Source organism: Littorina saxatilis, linkage group LG12 (genome assembly GCF_037325665.1).
Source record: "Littorina saxatilis isolate snail1 linkage group LG12, US_GU_Lsax_2.0, whole genome shotgun sequence".
Lineage (NCBI taxonomy): Eukaryota > Metazoa > Mollusca > Gastropoda > Littorinimorpha > Littorinidae > Littorina > Littorina saxatilis.
Genome location: NC_090256.1, coordinates 56,083,253 through 56,096,723, shown reverse-complemented (window position 1 = coordinate 56,096,723; position 13,471 = coordinate 56,083,253). Strand labels below are relative to the sequence as shown.

The window sequence follows — 13,471 nt, the reverse complement described above, 5'->3', positions numbered from 1 at the left end:
TAACTACGGGCGAGATAGAGAAAGCCATCGCTGAGCATCTGCCTGCTTTCGGACTGTGTGTGCGTGGTGTTTTCTCTCAAATTTTCCTGCACTGTCTCTTCTACCTGCTTCTTCTTCTGTACCTTGCTCTCGGCATTCTGGGCTCGCCGAGACTTACTCTCCGAGATGTTGAACGCGATGTTGTCTTGGATGACACGACCACAACTCGTCGCGGAAACCATGTTGGTGAGAAATTGACTTTACTTGTGCTTCCAAAAGTACATGTTCCTGTCGGCATTACCGGCGTAGTCAACTCTGATTTTGAAACAGATTCTGTGTTACATGCTCAAGAAATGCCAAACAAACGCCTTCAGGTTCACAATCAGTGTTCAGGGTTGAAAAGCAAGCAATCTGCAGTGTCTGACACATCTTCAGAATGGTATGTGTCAGCATGTGCATTCCTGCAGGAAACGACCCCCAACGTAGAAGTCGAATCTAACCTACAACCGTCACAGCAGTCAGCAGAGGAAACGACGGGTTTTCTTCAAGAACACTTTCATCTTTCTTCACAACACGCAGATGCACCATCAGCAACGCATTTCGAATCGAGAGGGCTCGACCTCGCGTCTGAGAAGACACAGAAGTCAGCGAATCACATCCATCCAACAGGATTCAGCTTGTCGCCACAACAGCAAAGCAGTCCAAGGGCTAGGACGCGTACTCGTTCGTCAGTTCGTCAAGCGAGTGAGGACACTGCTGGTGATGATGAAGACTGCAACGCCTGCCAGCAGATGGCGCCCTACGTTGTGATGGCGTCCATTGTTCTGCTCGTGCAGCTCGTGCTGCTGTTGCCGGTGTGGAGCGCCGCGGTGTGGGCGAAGTACGGACAGATGCAGGTTACCTCCCCTGCCTCAGTGTTCCTGCCCACCTACTGCGCCGTCTGCTTTGTCTTCTGGCGAATTCTGAAGGAAGCTGGACGATAAATCTGATTAGAAATGAGGTGGTGATTCCGGACAGAACAATAGGTATGCTGCCTTCAACCAGGCTGGGCTTACGTCGCTTTTTGTTTTGTTTTGCGACAACCTTCGACTTCGGATTCAGTTGCAACTAACTCATTTCCACCATGTGAATGCACATGCCACAAGCTAGCTAGGGTCTGTGACAGGCAGATACTTTGAGCCCAGACCTAGGCGCAGATACAACAATAATTATCATCATCATCATCATCATCATCATCATCATCATCATCATCATCATCATTATCCGTCCCCTGACTGTGACAGCCGATCGTCGGGGGGTTGTGAGGGCAGAAGAGGCAGAAAACCTTCTCCAGATTGTTCTGTTGGGGACCGTCGACAGAAGATGAGGACATTGTTGGACCAGCTCTTCGTTGTCTCCCGCGTCTGCGTCCTCCTTCGACGGTGCCTTGCAGTATGGTTTTGGGGAGGGTGCCATGCCTCGAGCTCGTGACGTGGCCAAACCACGCCAACTTCCGTCGTTTGACGGGTACCAATTGCAAGAGAGGTTCTTCTTTCATATTATCAGAACAGTTTGGGCGGTGCTACCTTCTCATTTTTGTTCTTTTTACGTTTAGTCAAGTTTTGTTTTTTCTTCCTGTGTTCGACTTGTCAGTTGGATTATTTGGCAGTTCTCGTGAGGTCTTCGGACTTACTCCACTGTTTTGGTCGTCAGCGCCATTTGTGGGCATAGGGCGTGTCTGGGGTGGTATCTGGTTCAGTAAGGGAAGGGCATGTCTGCAAATGTGTCATCTTCAAATGTGTGGGAAGCATGCACAGGGGAGGACAGAGGTGCTGCGTTAAACAATGATTTCTCCGACTGAATCATGACACAGTAATAAAAGGAACAAGAAGAGGAGCACGAACCGAGCGATTGTTTTTTATGACGCTGCCGAACGTATACAAATGCTCCCTTCAGGTGCTGTATTAAAGCTGTACACGGCATCTGATATGTGCCTCAGGACTCATTGCAGCTGTCTATCTTCACGGTTAAAGAGCATAAAGAGCATAATTGTAAAGTTATGATGTTGCGCTATATAAATGCTCATTTATTATTATTATTATTATTATTATTATTATTATTATTATTATTAATCAGGTATAGTTCATCAACGTGCGCTGCGTTTTAATTTGTTTAAGGCAAGTACACTTGGTCTTGTGCTTGTCACAGTGTACACACGAAGGGGGTTAAGTCACTAGCAGGTCTGCACATAAGTTGACCTGGGAGATCGGAAAAATCTCCGGTATCTCACAAAATAGACATTCCTAGTTTTTCCCATCCTAGCAGGTATCCTTTTTTAGCTCCGTGGTTAGCGAACTGATGTATGGTTTGTGAAGTCGTAGGTTCGAGCCCTGCCAGGGCGGTTTTTTCTTTGTGTTTTTATTGGTTTAGTTTCATTTTTTAAAACTTGTTTCCTTCTTTAGTTTCCTTTCTTTTATTTTATTTCCCTCTATTCTTCTTTATCCCAAAGCATTTCGGTGATCGAACTCGGATTGCAACAACATTTGAAGCTCCCTAATGTGAGTGTGGCTCCCCCAGAGAGACTGTTGAACATTATTTGTTGCATTGTCCCCTGTACAGAGATATACGATTATTGTCGATTGCTAATTTGCCAGATGATTATAAGTTTATTGATATACTGTATTATTGAAAGGCATCCCACACAATTCCCTAACTGTGAACCAGACTAAGTTTTTAACTGTCCAAGAATTTATTCGACACTGAGACGGGCAGGTTCCGCAAATGAGTCTCTGTATTTAATATATACATGCATTAGATATATAGCCAGTTCTGGTTGGCTAGAATTAAGGTAAACACAATTTTTGTTTTCTTTCACAGACCTCGAACAGCACTCGGGTGTAATGAGTTCTCTACCCTCTTCAACAGCGCTTTGATACTTTCCAACAGAAATAATTATTGTAAAGATTGTCTTCGTCCGTTTCAACAGAAGGTTGTGTCTCAGCTCCCACGCTTGGCTGATTTCTGTCCCTAGCTCAAAGGCCGGTCGGTGACCGAGGCATGTTTTACATGGCCTCACACGCTTCCCGCCTGTGTTGATTTCATGGATGATTGGACTTTTCCTGCGCTTTGTTCCTGCGCAGTCGTGCTGCAATGGATCCCCTCTCACTGCAAGTGCAACATAACCCGCAGATACTCTGGCAAAGGAGGGCACTACGAAGGACCAGAATGACAGATCAACCACATTCAAAGAAGCCAAGACCATCATCAAGGCCAAGCAACACAAAAAGTGGTTGCAGCAGCACCCACAGTCCCACACTACAACAAAAACGACGCCTTTCACCTGCTCACAAGGTCTGAGCAGGTCCTCATATTCAAGCTGCGGACAGGCCACAACCGAATGAACCACCACTTTTTCACCAAGTTCAGAATTGGCCAGTCAGACCAGTGCCCTTGTCAAACAGGCAGCATGACAACGGAACACCTGCTGCAGACTTGCCCACTACACGATGGCCTCAGGAGCCAGATCTGGGCGGAGGCGACCACGGTGCAAGGGAAGCTCTATGGCAGTCTGGACGACCTACAGCGCACGGCAACATTTGCGCGGAGAACCGGCGTTTCCATCTGAGTGATCGACAAGAAGAAGAAGTTCTGTATGTGCCAGGTGTTTGTATCGTCTTTATTTTTAATTATTTTTTTTCTAAATATGTTGACAAATTGTATGTCTGTGGACCTATGATGGACATAAGATTTATAATGTTCAACACTTCTCTCAAATTAATGTTAACTATTTATATGTATGTGCAGTTGAAATATGTGTCTGCGGCATATAATATATACACATATTAAGTAAATGATGGCATTTAGATTTAACAGATCTATGTAAGACTTTGAGTAAATGTATTTAGAAAAAAATACATAGCTAGCTCAGCACAAAATCAACGAGCACATCAACAATATTTAAACACACTCAGTATTCACTCTTTTCCTTCCTTCTTCTTCTTCTTCTTCGTTCGATATTAAAGGTGCAAACATAAAAGTTAATGCGATGGCGGACAAAATCAAAATACTCATTTGAAAATATTTGTGCAAACAGAAAAGCAAGAAACAGAAAGGGGTACACAAAATAAAAGTAAAAAAATAAACAAGTCGCGTGAAGCGAAATTACTACATTCAGTCAATCTGTCAAACTCACAGAATGAAATAAACAGGCTGCATTCCTTTTTTCATCTAACTTTATAGCTTTGTTCCCCGCAGCCTTGTGCCAAGAAAGCGCTTAACATGTGAATGAATAAGGTGTTTGTGTGTGTGTGGGGGGGGGGGGGGGGGGGCGAGCGGGCGTGCTGCGTCTGGTTAGTGAGTGATTTCTCAGAAAGTCTTGATGTTTTTAGTGCAATTGTGAACTTTTAGTGAATTAGATTTATTTTATGTTTTAAACCGCCTGACACTGCAAAGCAATTTTCCTTGTTTTTATAAGGACATTAAAATCTTTGAGTCTTTTGAATGATGATCTAAACTTGGCCAACAAAATATTGCAACAATTTTCGCACGCTAAGAAAAGCATTAAAACGCAGTTTATTTTAGTTGAACGTTATATGTTCGCAAAGGTAATTATGTCAGCTGTACATTTCATTTATCCGATTGATGGTACTTTGTATAGGCATCCCGTCAAACAAGGTCACCCCTAAAATCGACCTGATAATTACCTTTTCGAACATATAAAGTTCAACTAAAATGAATTGCGTTTTAATGCTTCTCTTAGTGTGCGAAAATTGTTGCAATAATTTTTTGGCCAAGTTTATTTAGCAAAGATAAAGATATTGATGAGCACTGCTTGAGGAAAAACTAGGAAGGTCTATTTTGTGAGATACGGGTGACTGCAAAACACACTGTAGCTACATGTATTTAAAACTTTGCAACGCGAGTGAGTGTGTTCGTTCTCCCTTCAGATATTTTAGGTCAGTCCTTCCCTCGCGTTTCACGTGGGGTTACGTTGTATTACAACAGACAGCCGACAAACTCTGGTTATACGCTAAAGAAGGACTCGGGTTGATATGGCTCCCCTCACCACGTAACCACCCGGCCAGTGCCCTGTGCCTGCGATATCCGACGCCTACAGCTTTGCTTATTTCTGTTCAGAGTTAACATTTTGCTTGTTGAAATTATTTTCTTTAACTGACGCCTATGACAACCTGCAAAACTAATTCCGCAAGACAGTGCCTTCTGTACAGGATGCAGCCAGGCTGTTCATTTTTGATGTGTTCAAGTCAGTGAAGGGTGCTCTTGTCCGGTCACGCAAAATCCAGGACAGATCTGGGCTGAAACATGTACATGATAGTCAGTTACACGGGAATTAAGGTGTTTTTAAAACAGCTGTTATTTTTGTTTGTTTGTTTTTTGCTTGTTACTTATTTATTTTTTTTTTACTGCCGGGGAGGTTTGTGGGTTGTCCAGTGTTCGATGTTTCTCTGAATAGGTCAGACAGATCACGCTGTTTTTGATATGAATTGTCTTTGCGGTGATGGTAAAACTAAATGTGGAACTGCATTCATAACTTCATGCTGGCTGTGTTACCTCAAAATGTGCGTGCGTTCATTGAGTCGTTTGATCTTGGCATCTTTATCTGTGTGTGTGTGTGTGTGTGTGTGTGTGTGTGTGTGTATGTATGTATGTATGTATGTATGTGTGTGTGTGTGTGTGTGTGTGCGAACGTCAATCAACTGCATTCATTCATTCTGTCTGCGTACCTAAAATCTTGTGTGTGTGTGTGTGTGTGTGTGTGTGTGTGGTTCATTGATTCAGTCCAACCGTGTACATTAAAGTGTGTGTGTGTGTGTGTGCGCGTGTGTCAGTCTGTGCGTACACACGGAGTGTGTAAGCTCGCTTGTGCTTCATTGTGCGCGCGTCCGTTTCTGCATGCGTGCGCGATCTCCTCCGCTTGGGCATACGTTGGGTACCAATGGCAATACAGACGTATGGACCATCATTGAGTTGGGTACCCTGTTACTTCTTAAGGTTGCACCAAGGAGATCTTCGTTTATAATTGGTGATGGTGCTTTGATCAATAAATGTCTTAAAACCACTTGACACTTGACTTTGTTGATGTCTTGATCGTTTGGTTGAGAGTTCTCGTAATGTCGTGTGCATGTGCTCATGCTGTTAATTATCCTTAGCGGATTATGACTTTATTCAGTTATTCTGCAGAAAAACAGAAATGCTGGAGAAAAACTGTTTGTTTCTGCAGCATTACTGCATAATGTCATATTTCACGAGAGCAACGTTTTTTTCTGCAGTAAAATTGAAATCAAGAATGCTGCAGTAAAACGGTGATGTTGTTTTACTGCAGAAAAACTGTTTACAGTTTTTCTTCAGCATTTTGGCATTATTCAGTTATTCTGCAGAAAAACAGAAATGCTGGAGAAAAACTGTCTTTTCTGCAGCATTTCTGCATAATGTCATCTTTCGCCGAAGCAACAGGTTTTTCTGGAGCAAAACATTTTACTGCAGTAAAATTGAAATCAAGAATGCTGCAGTAAAACGGTGCTGTTGTTTTACTGCAGAAAACCTGTTTACACTTTTTCTGCAGCATTTTGTACTGGCTTATTATAATGTTGGAGCACGCGAGCCCCCCTCTGTCGAGAGATGGACTCATCCAGAATTACCAATAGTTACAAACTATTATACTATCCCAGGGGGCGACGAATACAAACGCTACTTTACAAGGTCGTTCGTTTTTCTCCAGAAAAACTGTCACACACTATTCTGAAGAAAAAGTTAATCGCAATAATGCTGCAGAAAACCAAGTAAACATTATGCTTCAGAAAAACTGTTTTACTGCAGTAAAAAACGTTGCTTCGGCGAAAGATGACATTATGCAGAAATGCTGCAGAAAAGAGTTTTTTCTCCAGCATTTCGGTTTTTCTCCAGAATAACTGAATAATGTCATAATCCGCCAAGAGCCAGTACAAAATGCTGCAGAAAAAATGTAAACAGGTTTTCTGCAGTAAGACAACAGCACCGTTTTACTGCAGCATTCTTGATTTCAATTTTACTGCAGTAAAATGTTTTGCTGCAAAAAAAACCGCTGCTTCGGCGAAAGATGACATTATGCAGAAATGCTGCAGAAAAGAACTGTTTTTCTCCAGCATTTGTCTTTTCTGCAGAATAACTGAATCAAGTCATAATCCGCTTAGGATAGTTATTGGCAACACCAATGCGTCTTAATTGTTTTGACCAACAAAAATTTAGACTGAAACTTTTAAGATCAAAGACTTTCTTTCTTTATTTGGTGTTTAACGTCGTTTTCAACCACGAAGGTTATATCACGACGGGGAAAGGGGGGGAGATGGGATAGAGCCACTTGTTAATTGTTTCTTGTTCACAAAAGAAGATCAAAGACGCCTTTCCTCTGGTAACAAGAAGAGCAAACGCTCGATCGAGTCACTTTCGCAGTTCTGAATATTATATGAGGCATCAGATGGACAGGAAGAAATTGCTATTCACAACACAATGAGTCACGTTCACATAAAATTTGAGCCCGGTCACTTTTATAGTTTCCGAGAAAAGCCCAACGTTAAGTTGTGTGTTGCCGAACAGAAAAGGCTAGTTATCTCCCTTGTTTTTCTGATAACGTTCGTAAAAGGCTACAGATGTAAATACTTTGATGTAAAGAATAATCCTACAAAGTTTCAATCACATCCGATGAACTTTGTCAAAGATATAAAATGTCTAATTTTTCCTTTGACGCTGACCTGTGACCTTGAAAAAGGTCAAAGGTCAACGAAACCATCGTTAAAGTGTAGAGGTCATTGGAGGTCACGACTAAACAAAATATGAGCCCGATCGCTTTGATAGTTTCCGAGAAAAGTTTGTCAAAGATATAAAATGTCTAATTTTTCCTTTGACGCTGACCTGTGACCTTGAAAAAGGTCAAAGGTCAACGAAACCATCGTTAAAGTGTAGAGGTCATTGGAGGTCACGACTAAACAAAATATGAGCCCGATCGCTTTGATAGTTTCCGAGAAAAGTCCAACGTTAAGGTGGTGTCTACGGACGGCCGGCCGGACGGCCGGCTGGCCGGCCAGACGGCCGGCCGGACAGACTAACACTGACCGATTACATAGAGTCACTTTTTCTCAAGTGACTCAAAAACATCTTGTAAATCACCATCAACCCATCCCGGCTTTTATAGTGCAGTGGAACCCGCCTTTTTAAGACCTTTAAACAAAATCTGAGAAATTCAAGTCTTAAAAACGAGGAAGTCTTAAAGTTAAAACAGGGGTACATTTATATTATAAGTTATTGACAAAATGTCTGAGAAAAGAGGGTCTTGAAAGAGAGGGTGTTTTAAATTCTTTCTTTCTTTATTTGGTGTTTAACGTCGTTTTCCACCACGAAGGTTATATCGCGACGGGGAAAGGGGGGGTGAGAAGGGATAGAGCCACTTGTCAATTGTTTCTTGTTCACAAAAGCACTAATCAAAAAATTGCTCCTGGGGCTTGCAACGTAGTACAATATGTTACCTTACTGGGAGAATGCAAGTTTCCAGGACAAAGGACTTAACATTTCTTACATACTGCTTGACTAAAATCTTTACAAAAATTGACTATATTCTATACAAGAAACACTTAACAAGGGTAAAAAGAGAAACAGAATTCGTTAGTCGCCTCTTACTGGGGAGCATCGCCTCTTACTGGGGAGCATCGGGTAAATTCTTCCCCCTAACCCGCGGGGGGGTATCCCCGTAATCTATTCAACAACACTGAGCAACACACATCACACAAACATTCAAAAAAAAAAGAGGCAAGATGTGAAAAAGTATTTATAATTTTATTCTTCAGATAGGTTTTTACACTGTACACTGTCGATTTCAGTGAATACAAATAACTTTCACTGAGAATGTGTATGATTGATTGATGGAGATATTTGTTTCACTTCAGAATCTGCAAGTTACTGGCTAAATTTATATGAGGTTCTATGAGGGAGCAACTGAAAGTGAAAGCATTCATTCCAATAAAATAAAAAGTAAAAAGTAAGAAAACTTACGCCTAACCCCCACTTCCTTCCATGATTTCTTCTTCTTCTGTCTTTCCATCAAAGTATTCTGCCTTTGCACTTATTTTTATAATAGTATTACTCTCTCTCTCACATTCGTCTGCGCGCATGCACACACACAAACGCACACTCTCTCTCTGTCTCACACACACACACACACATGCAAGCACACATACACTCTCTCTCCCACCTCTCTCTCTCTAAAAAAAAAAAAAGAAGAAAAGTTTGATCATTCCTGATCTCTCTCTCTCTTCAACACTACGGTACTTTCCGGGTGACAAGGCGCTTCGTTATCTAAGACGCACCCCCTTCTTTTTAAAAAAAATTGTAATCCAGTCACCCATTGGACGCAGGGGGCCGATAGGGCGCACCAAAATGACCCAGTTTTTGCCATGAGAGGTGGTTCCCCTGTCATATCTGAGAGAGGAAACACTTCCTGCATCAGGGTCAGTGACCGGTCAGTGACCGACTTTAACTGAGTGAAAATATGTGTGCTCTGTGTGTGCGGCCAGATCAAAGGCATTGTGATAGCTGGGTGGCCTTGTTAAAAGACACGACCTTCTTCCCAGGGGTCAATGACCCAGTTTTTGCCATGAGAGGTGGTTCCCCTGTCATATCTGAGAGAGGAAACACTTCCTGCATCGGGGTCAGTGACCGGTCAGTGACCGAGTTTAACAGAGTGGAAATCTGTGTGTGCGGCCAGATCAAAGGCAGGGCAGTACCTAGTAGCTGAAACATGCATTATCACAAGTTGTTACTGGTACTCAAGCGGTCTGTTTGATTTTTTTCGTATTTCATACACGGATTAGGCGCTTCGTTATACAAGACGCAGGGGTCGAACTCGAGGAAAAAAGTCGCGCCTTATGACCCGGAAAGTACGGTATTCCCAAATGAAAAAATAAGGCAATGAACAATCTTCCTTTAAAACTGGCCTACAATAAGATTCCAATGGAGGACACTGAGTTGCTGACTATTACAATCTCTCTGAGAGAAAGGATGGTAAGTACCCCTAACCCACAAGTGTATCGTGCTTTACTTGTATAAGTTTATAACAAACATCATATCTTTTATACAACCACGTCAAAAACTAAATTGTATGAAATTTTAACGATGAACGAACTAAAACTGTGATCAAACACATAGATACATATTGCATGATAAGGTAGAGCAGCACAAAGTTTGAAAGATATTTCAATGCACGTAATAACAGCATCATTGATGGTCAAACAACACAACAAAATCACAGATAATATAGTCAAGTGGTCTGTGTTACTCTACGTCAAATCACATCAATGTGTCAATATTCAACTAGATGCGTGAAATCATCATATATGTGTATGTGTCATCAACTAGATGACAGAGTCCTTCATTTAATTTTCATTTCATGCATTTTCATACTCAATTACTGTAGCAGCAACAAGAGCAGCGCTACCCAGGTGAGTGCATGTTTAGGTGTAATTAGCCACCTGCACTTCTGGCTGAATGCCCAAGGTCTCTTATGTGCCACAGGGGTGACATGGTGTTCGGACATGGATACCGTCTCCGAGTCGTCACATCAAGTTGACCCGAGTCCATCACCGCCTGGATTCAAACCAACTGAGCTACCAGGCTCCCCTGAAAATACTACAGTTCCACTCAGAAAAGGGATCGCGTTGACTGTAACATTTCCAGGGAGAGTGTTGGTAATGAGGTGTCCTCTAACCGGAGGGATTTCGCAATACATGTGCCATAAGATACAGGTATTCGCAGTCTAAACTTCAGCATGGTACAAAATAAACACACAAAGTACAGCCGGTCCATGATACGAGTTCGCAACAAACTTTTGTGGTCAACCGCAGTTCGTCCCTTTTTCTGGACTTTTGAATGCTGATTTCATGCGTCAGTCAGTATTCAAACCAAGTTTCATTTCACTATCTTCCCAAAGTAACAACGTTGTGCAAGGTGTCACTGTGTGTTGAGACTAGTTGAGACTCGTGTGAGCAGTTCTAAAATGTTGAGTAGTTTCTGGCAGTGTGAGCAGCTTTCCAACTAATTTCAAACCTACACTCAGCGTCTCTCTACCTTGAGACGAATTTAAAACAAGTCGCGTAAGGCGAAATTACTACATTTAGTCAAGCTGTGGAACTCACAGAATGAAACTGAACGTAGTCCGCCGCTAGTGCAAAAGGCAGTGAAAGTGACGAGCCTGTTTGGCGCGGTAGCGGTTGCGCTGTGCTTCATAGCACGCTTTACTGTACCTCTGTTTGTTTTAACTTTCTGAGCGTGTTTTTAATCCAAACATATCATATCTATATGTTTTTGGAATCAGGAACCGACAAGGAATAAGATGAAATTGTTTTTAAATCGATTTCGGAAATTTAATTTTGATCATAATTTTTATATTTTTAATTTTCAGAGCTTGTTTTTAATCCAAATCATATTTATGTGTTTTTGGAATCAGAACATGATAAAGAATAAGATGAACGTAAATTTGGATCGTTTTATAAATTTTTTTTTTTTTTACAATTTTCAGATTTTTAATGACCAAAGTCATTAATTAATTTTTAAGCCACCAAGCTGAAATGCAATACCGAAGTCCGGCCTTCGTCGAAGATTGCTTGGCCAAAATTTCAATCAATTTGATTGAAACATGAGGGTGTGACAGTGCCGCCTCAAGTTTTACAAAAAGCCGGATATGACGACATCAAAGACATTTATCGAAAAAATGAAAAAAACGTCCGGGGATATCACTCCCAGGAACTCTCATGTAAAATGTCATAAAGATTGGTCCAGTAGTTTAGTCTGAATCGCTCTACACACACACACGCACAGACAGACACACACACACACATACACCACACCCTCGTCTCGATTCCCCCCTCTACGTTAAAACATTTAGTCAAAACTTGACTAAATGTAAAAAGCACCTCATTAGTACGACGAGCTACAGACAGTTAGTTACACTGCACGCACACTCACCACATGTGATAAATCATAAACAGTGATGAGCTTTATAAAGAGTCAGATATTTTTTGATATTTTCTCGCTTCTTTCATTCTCGTAAAACAAAAATGGCAGAATTAAGTCTCCCTAATTACAGTATGTTCTTCACATAATCATTTGTGACCCTCCACCACGGAATGAGTCGCATGTCACCTCGCGCGGTTCTGCGCTATAGGCTTAATATAAGTCCGGGGGGTGTCTGGTAACAGTGTGAGGGTCACCTTAGTCACAGGCTTATAACTCAAAAAGTTTTCGCTCTTTTATAAAACGGTTTTCACCACTGGATAGAGCATAACAAACTCTTTAGGAAAATGTAAAAATATGAAAATCATGAAAAGGTGACATGCGACTCATTCCGTGGTGGAGGGTCACATTTCATAAATGATTTATGTACACCATTTGTAACATCTGATTGATTTTCAGGATGTTATCACTTTTTTTTATCTGGTTGATGCAACACAAAGAAACAACATTAGGAACAGAAATATGCACAATACATGATAATGATCAGTCAAATTTAAAAGTTTGAATGAAAGCAGGAACAAAGAATGAACTATCACAAAAAAGAAATAAAACACACATGATGAACCAGGTACTCATGCATGTACTTTAACAGAACATTTGCAGTACTGGAGTTTGTTTGTTTGTTTGTTTATTTGTTGCTTAACGTCCAGCCGACTACGCAGAGCCATATCAGGACGAGGAAGGGGGGGATGAAGGGGGCCACTTGTCAAGCGATTCCTGTTTACAAATGCACTAACCCATTACTTGTGTCCCAGCAGGCTTTAGTAAAACTAAATTAATACCTACTGGAAGATTACCAGTTTCCAGTATGTTAAAATAGGCTTAACCTATCTACTGCTGGACTTACATCAGAACACTAACAGATTAAACTATACATGAATCGCGAGACAAGCGGCAAGAGAAGAGATTTTTGGAAAAAATACAGGTGAATGAGCAAGAAGGCAGAAAAAAGAAAAGAATTCATGAAGAAAAAGAGAGCATGACAGGAAAGAGGAACCAAAAATCTACCTAACAGCAAACTAGAAAGCTCCTGCGGTTCCAAAAACAGGAGGGGCCTTTAATTTCATAACCGCAGTGCCCCACTGCGGGATGCAGTACTGGAGTAAGATGCAGCTTAAAACAAATAAATAAACAAACAAAATGATATCCCTTATCCAACATTTTCAAACTGATTAAAAAATTAATGCTTATCCACACAAAAAGTCCAAACTAAAGACAAAAGAATAAAAATACTTGAACTTAAAAGATACCTTCCTTCTTGTAACCTCTCTTTGTAATCACCACACATCTGTTCAGGCTTCTACACTAGATCTACAGTCATGCTTTCACTCAAACAGGTAATAAAACACATGAATAAAATTCTGCAGCCTAGCTGTTCTCTGTGCAGAGTGGAAATGTTTTTTTCTGAACTGATTTGATAATGTCAATCTGAAAATTAAAATTCCCCAAATCTTTT

General features: G+C 41.3%; 2 protein-coding genes across 2 annotated transcripts in view; both read left to right on the top strand.

Moving 5' to 3' along the window:
* The window catches only part of LOC138982293 (uncharacterized), a 10,948-nt gene extending 7,515 nt beyond the window's left edge, over positions 1-3,433 (top strand). Inside the window, exon 2 of the mRNA XM_070355551.1 lies at positions 1-3,433. This exon is cut by the window's left edge and continues 985 nt beyond it. Within this exon, the coding sequence (XP_070211652.1) occupies positions 1-962 (962 nt within the window). The 3' untranslated portion in view covers positions 963-3,433.
* LOC138982295 (uncharacterized) overlaps positions 1-13,471 on the top strand; it is a 333,833-nt gene that overhangs the window by 41,997 nt on the left and 278,365 nt on the right. The gene's annotated exons all lie outside the window — the stretch shown is intronic.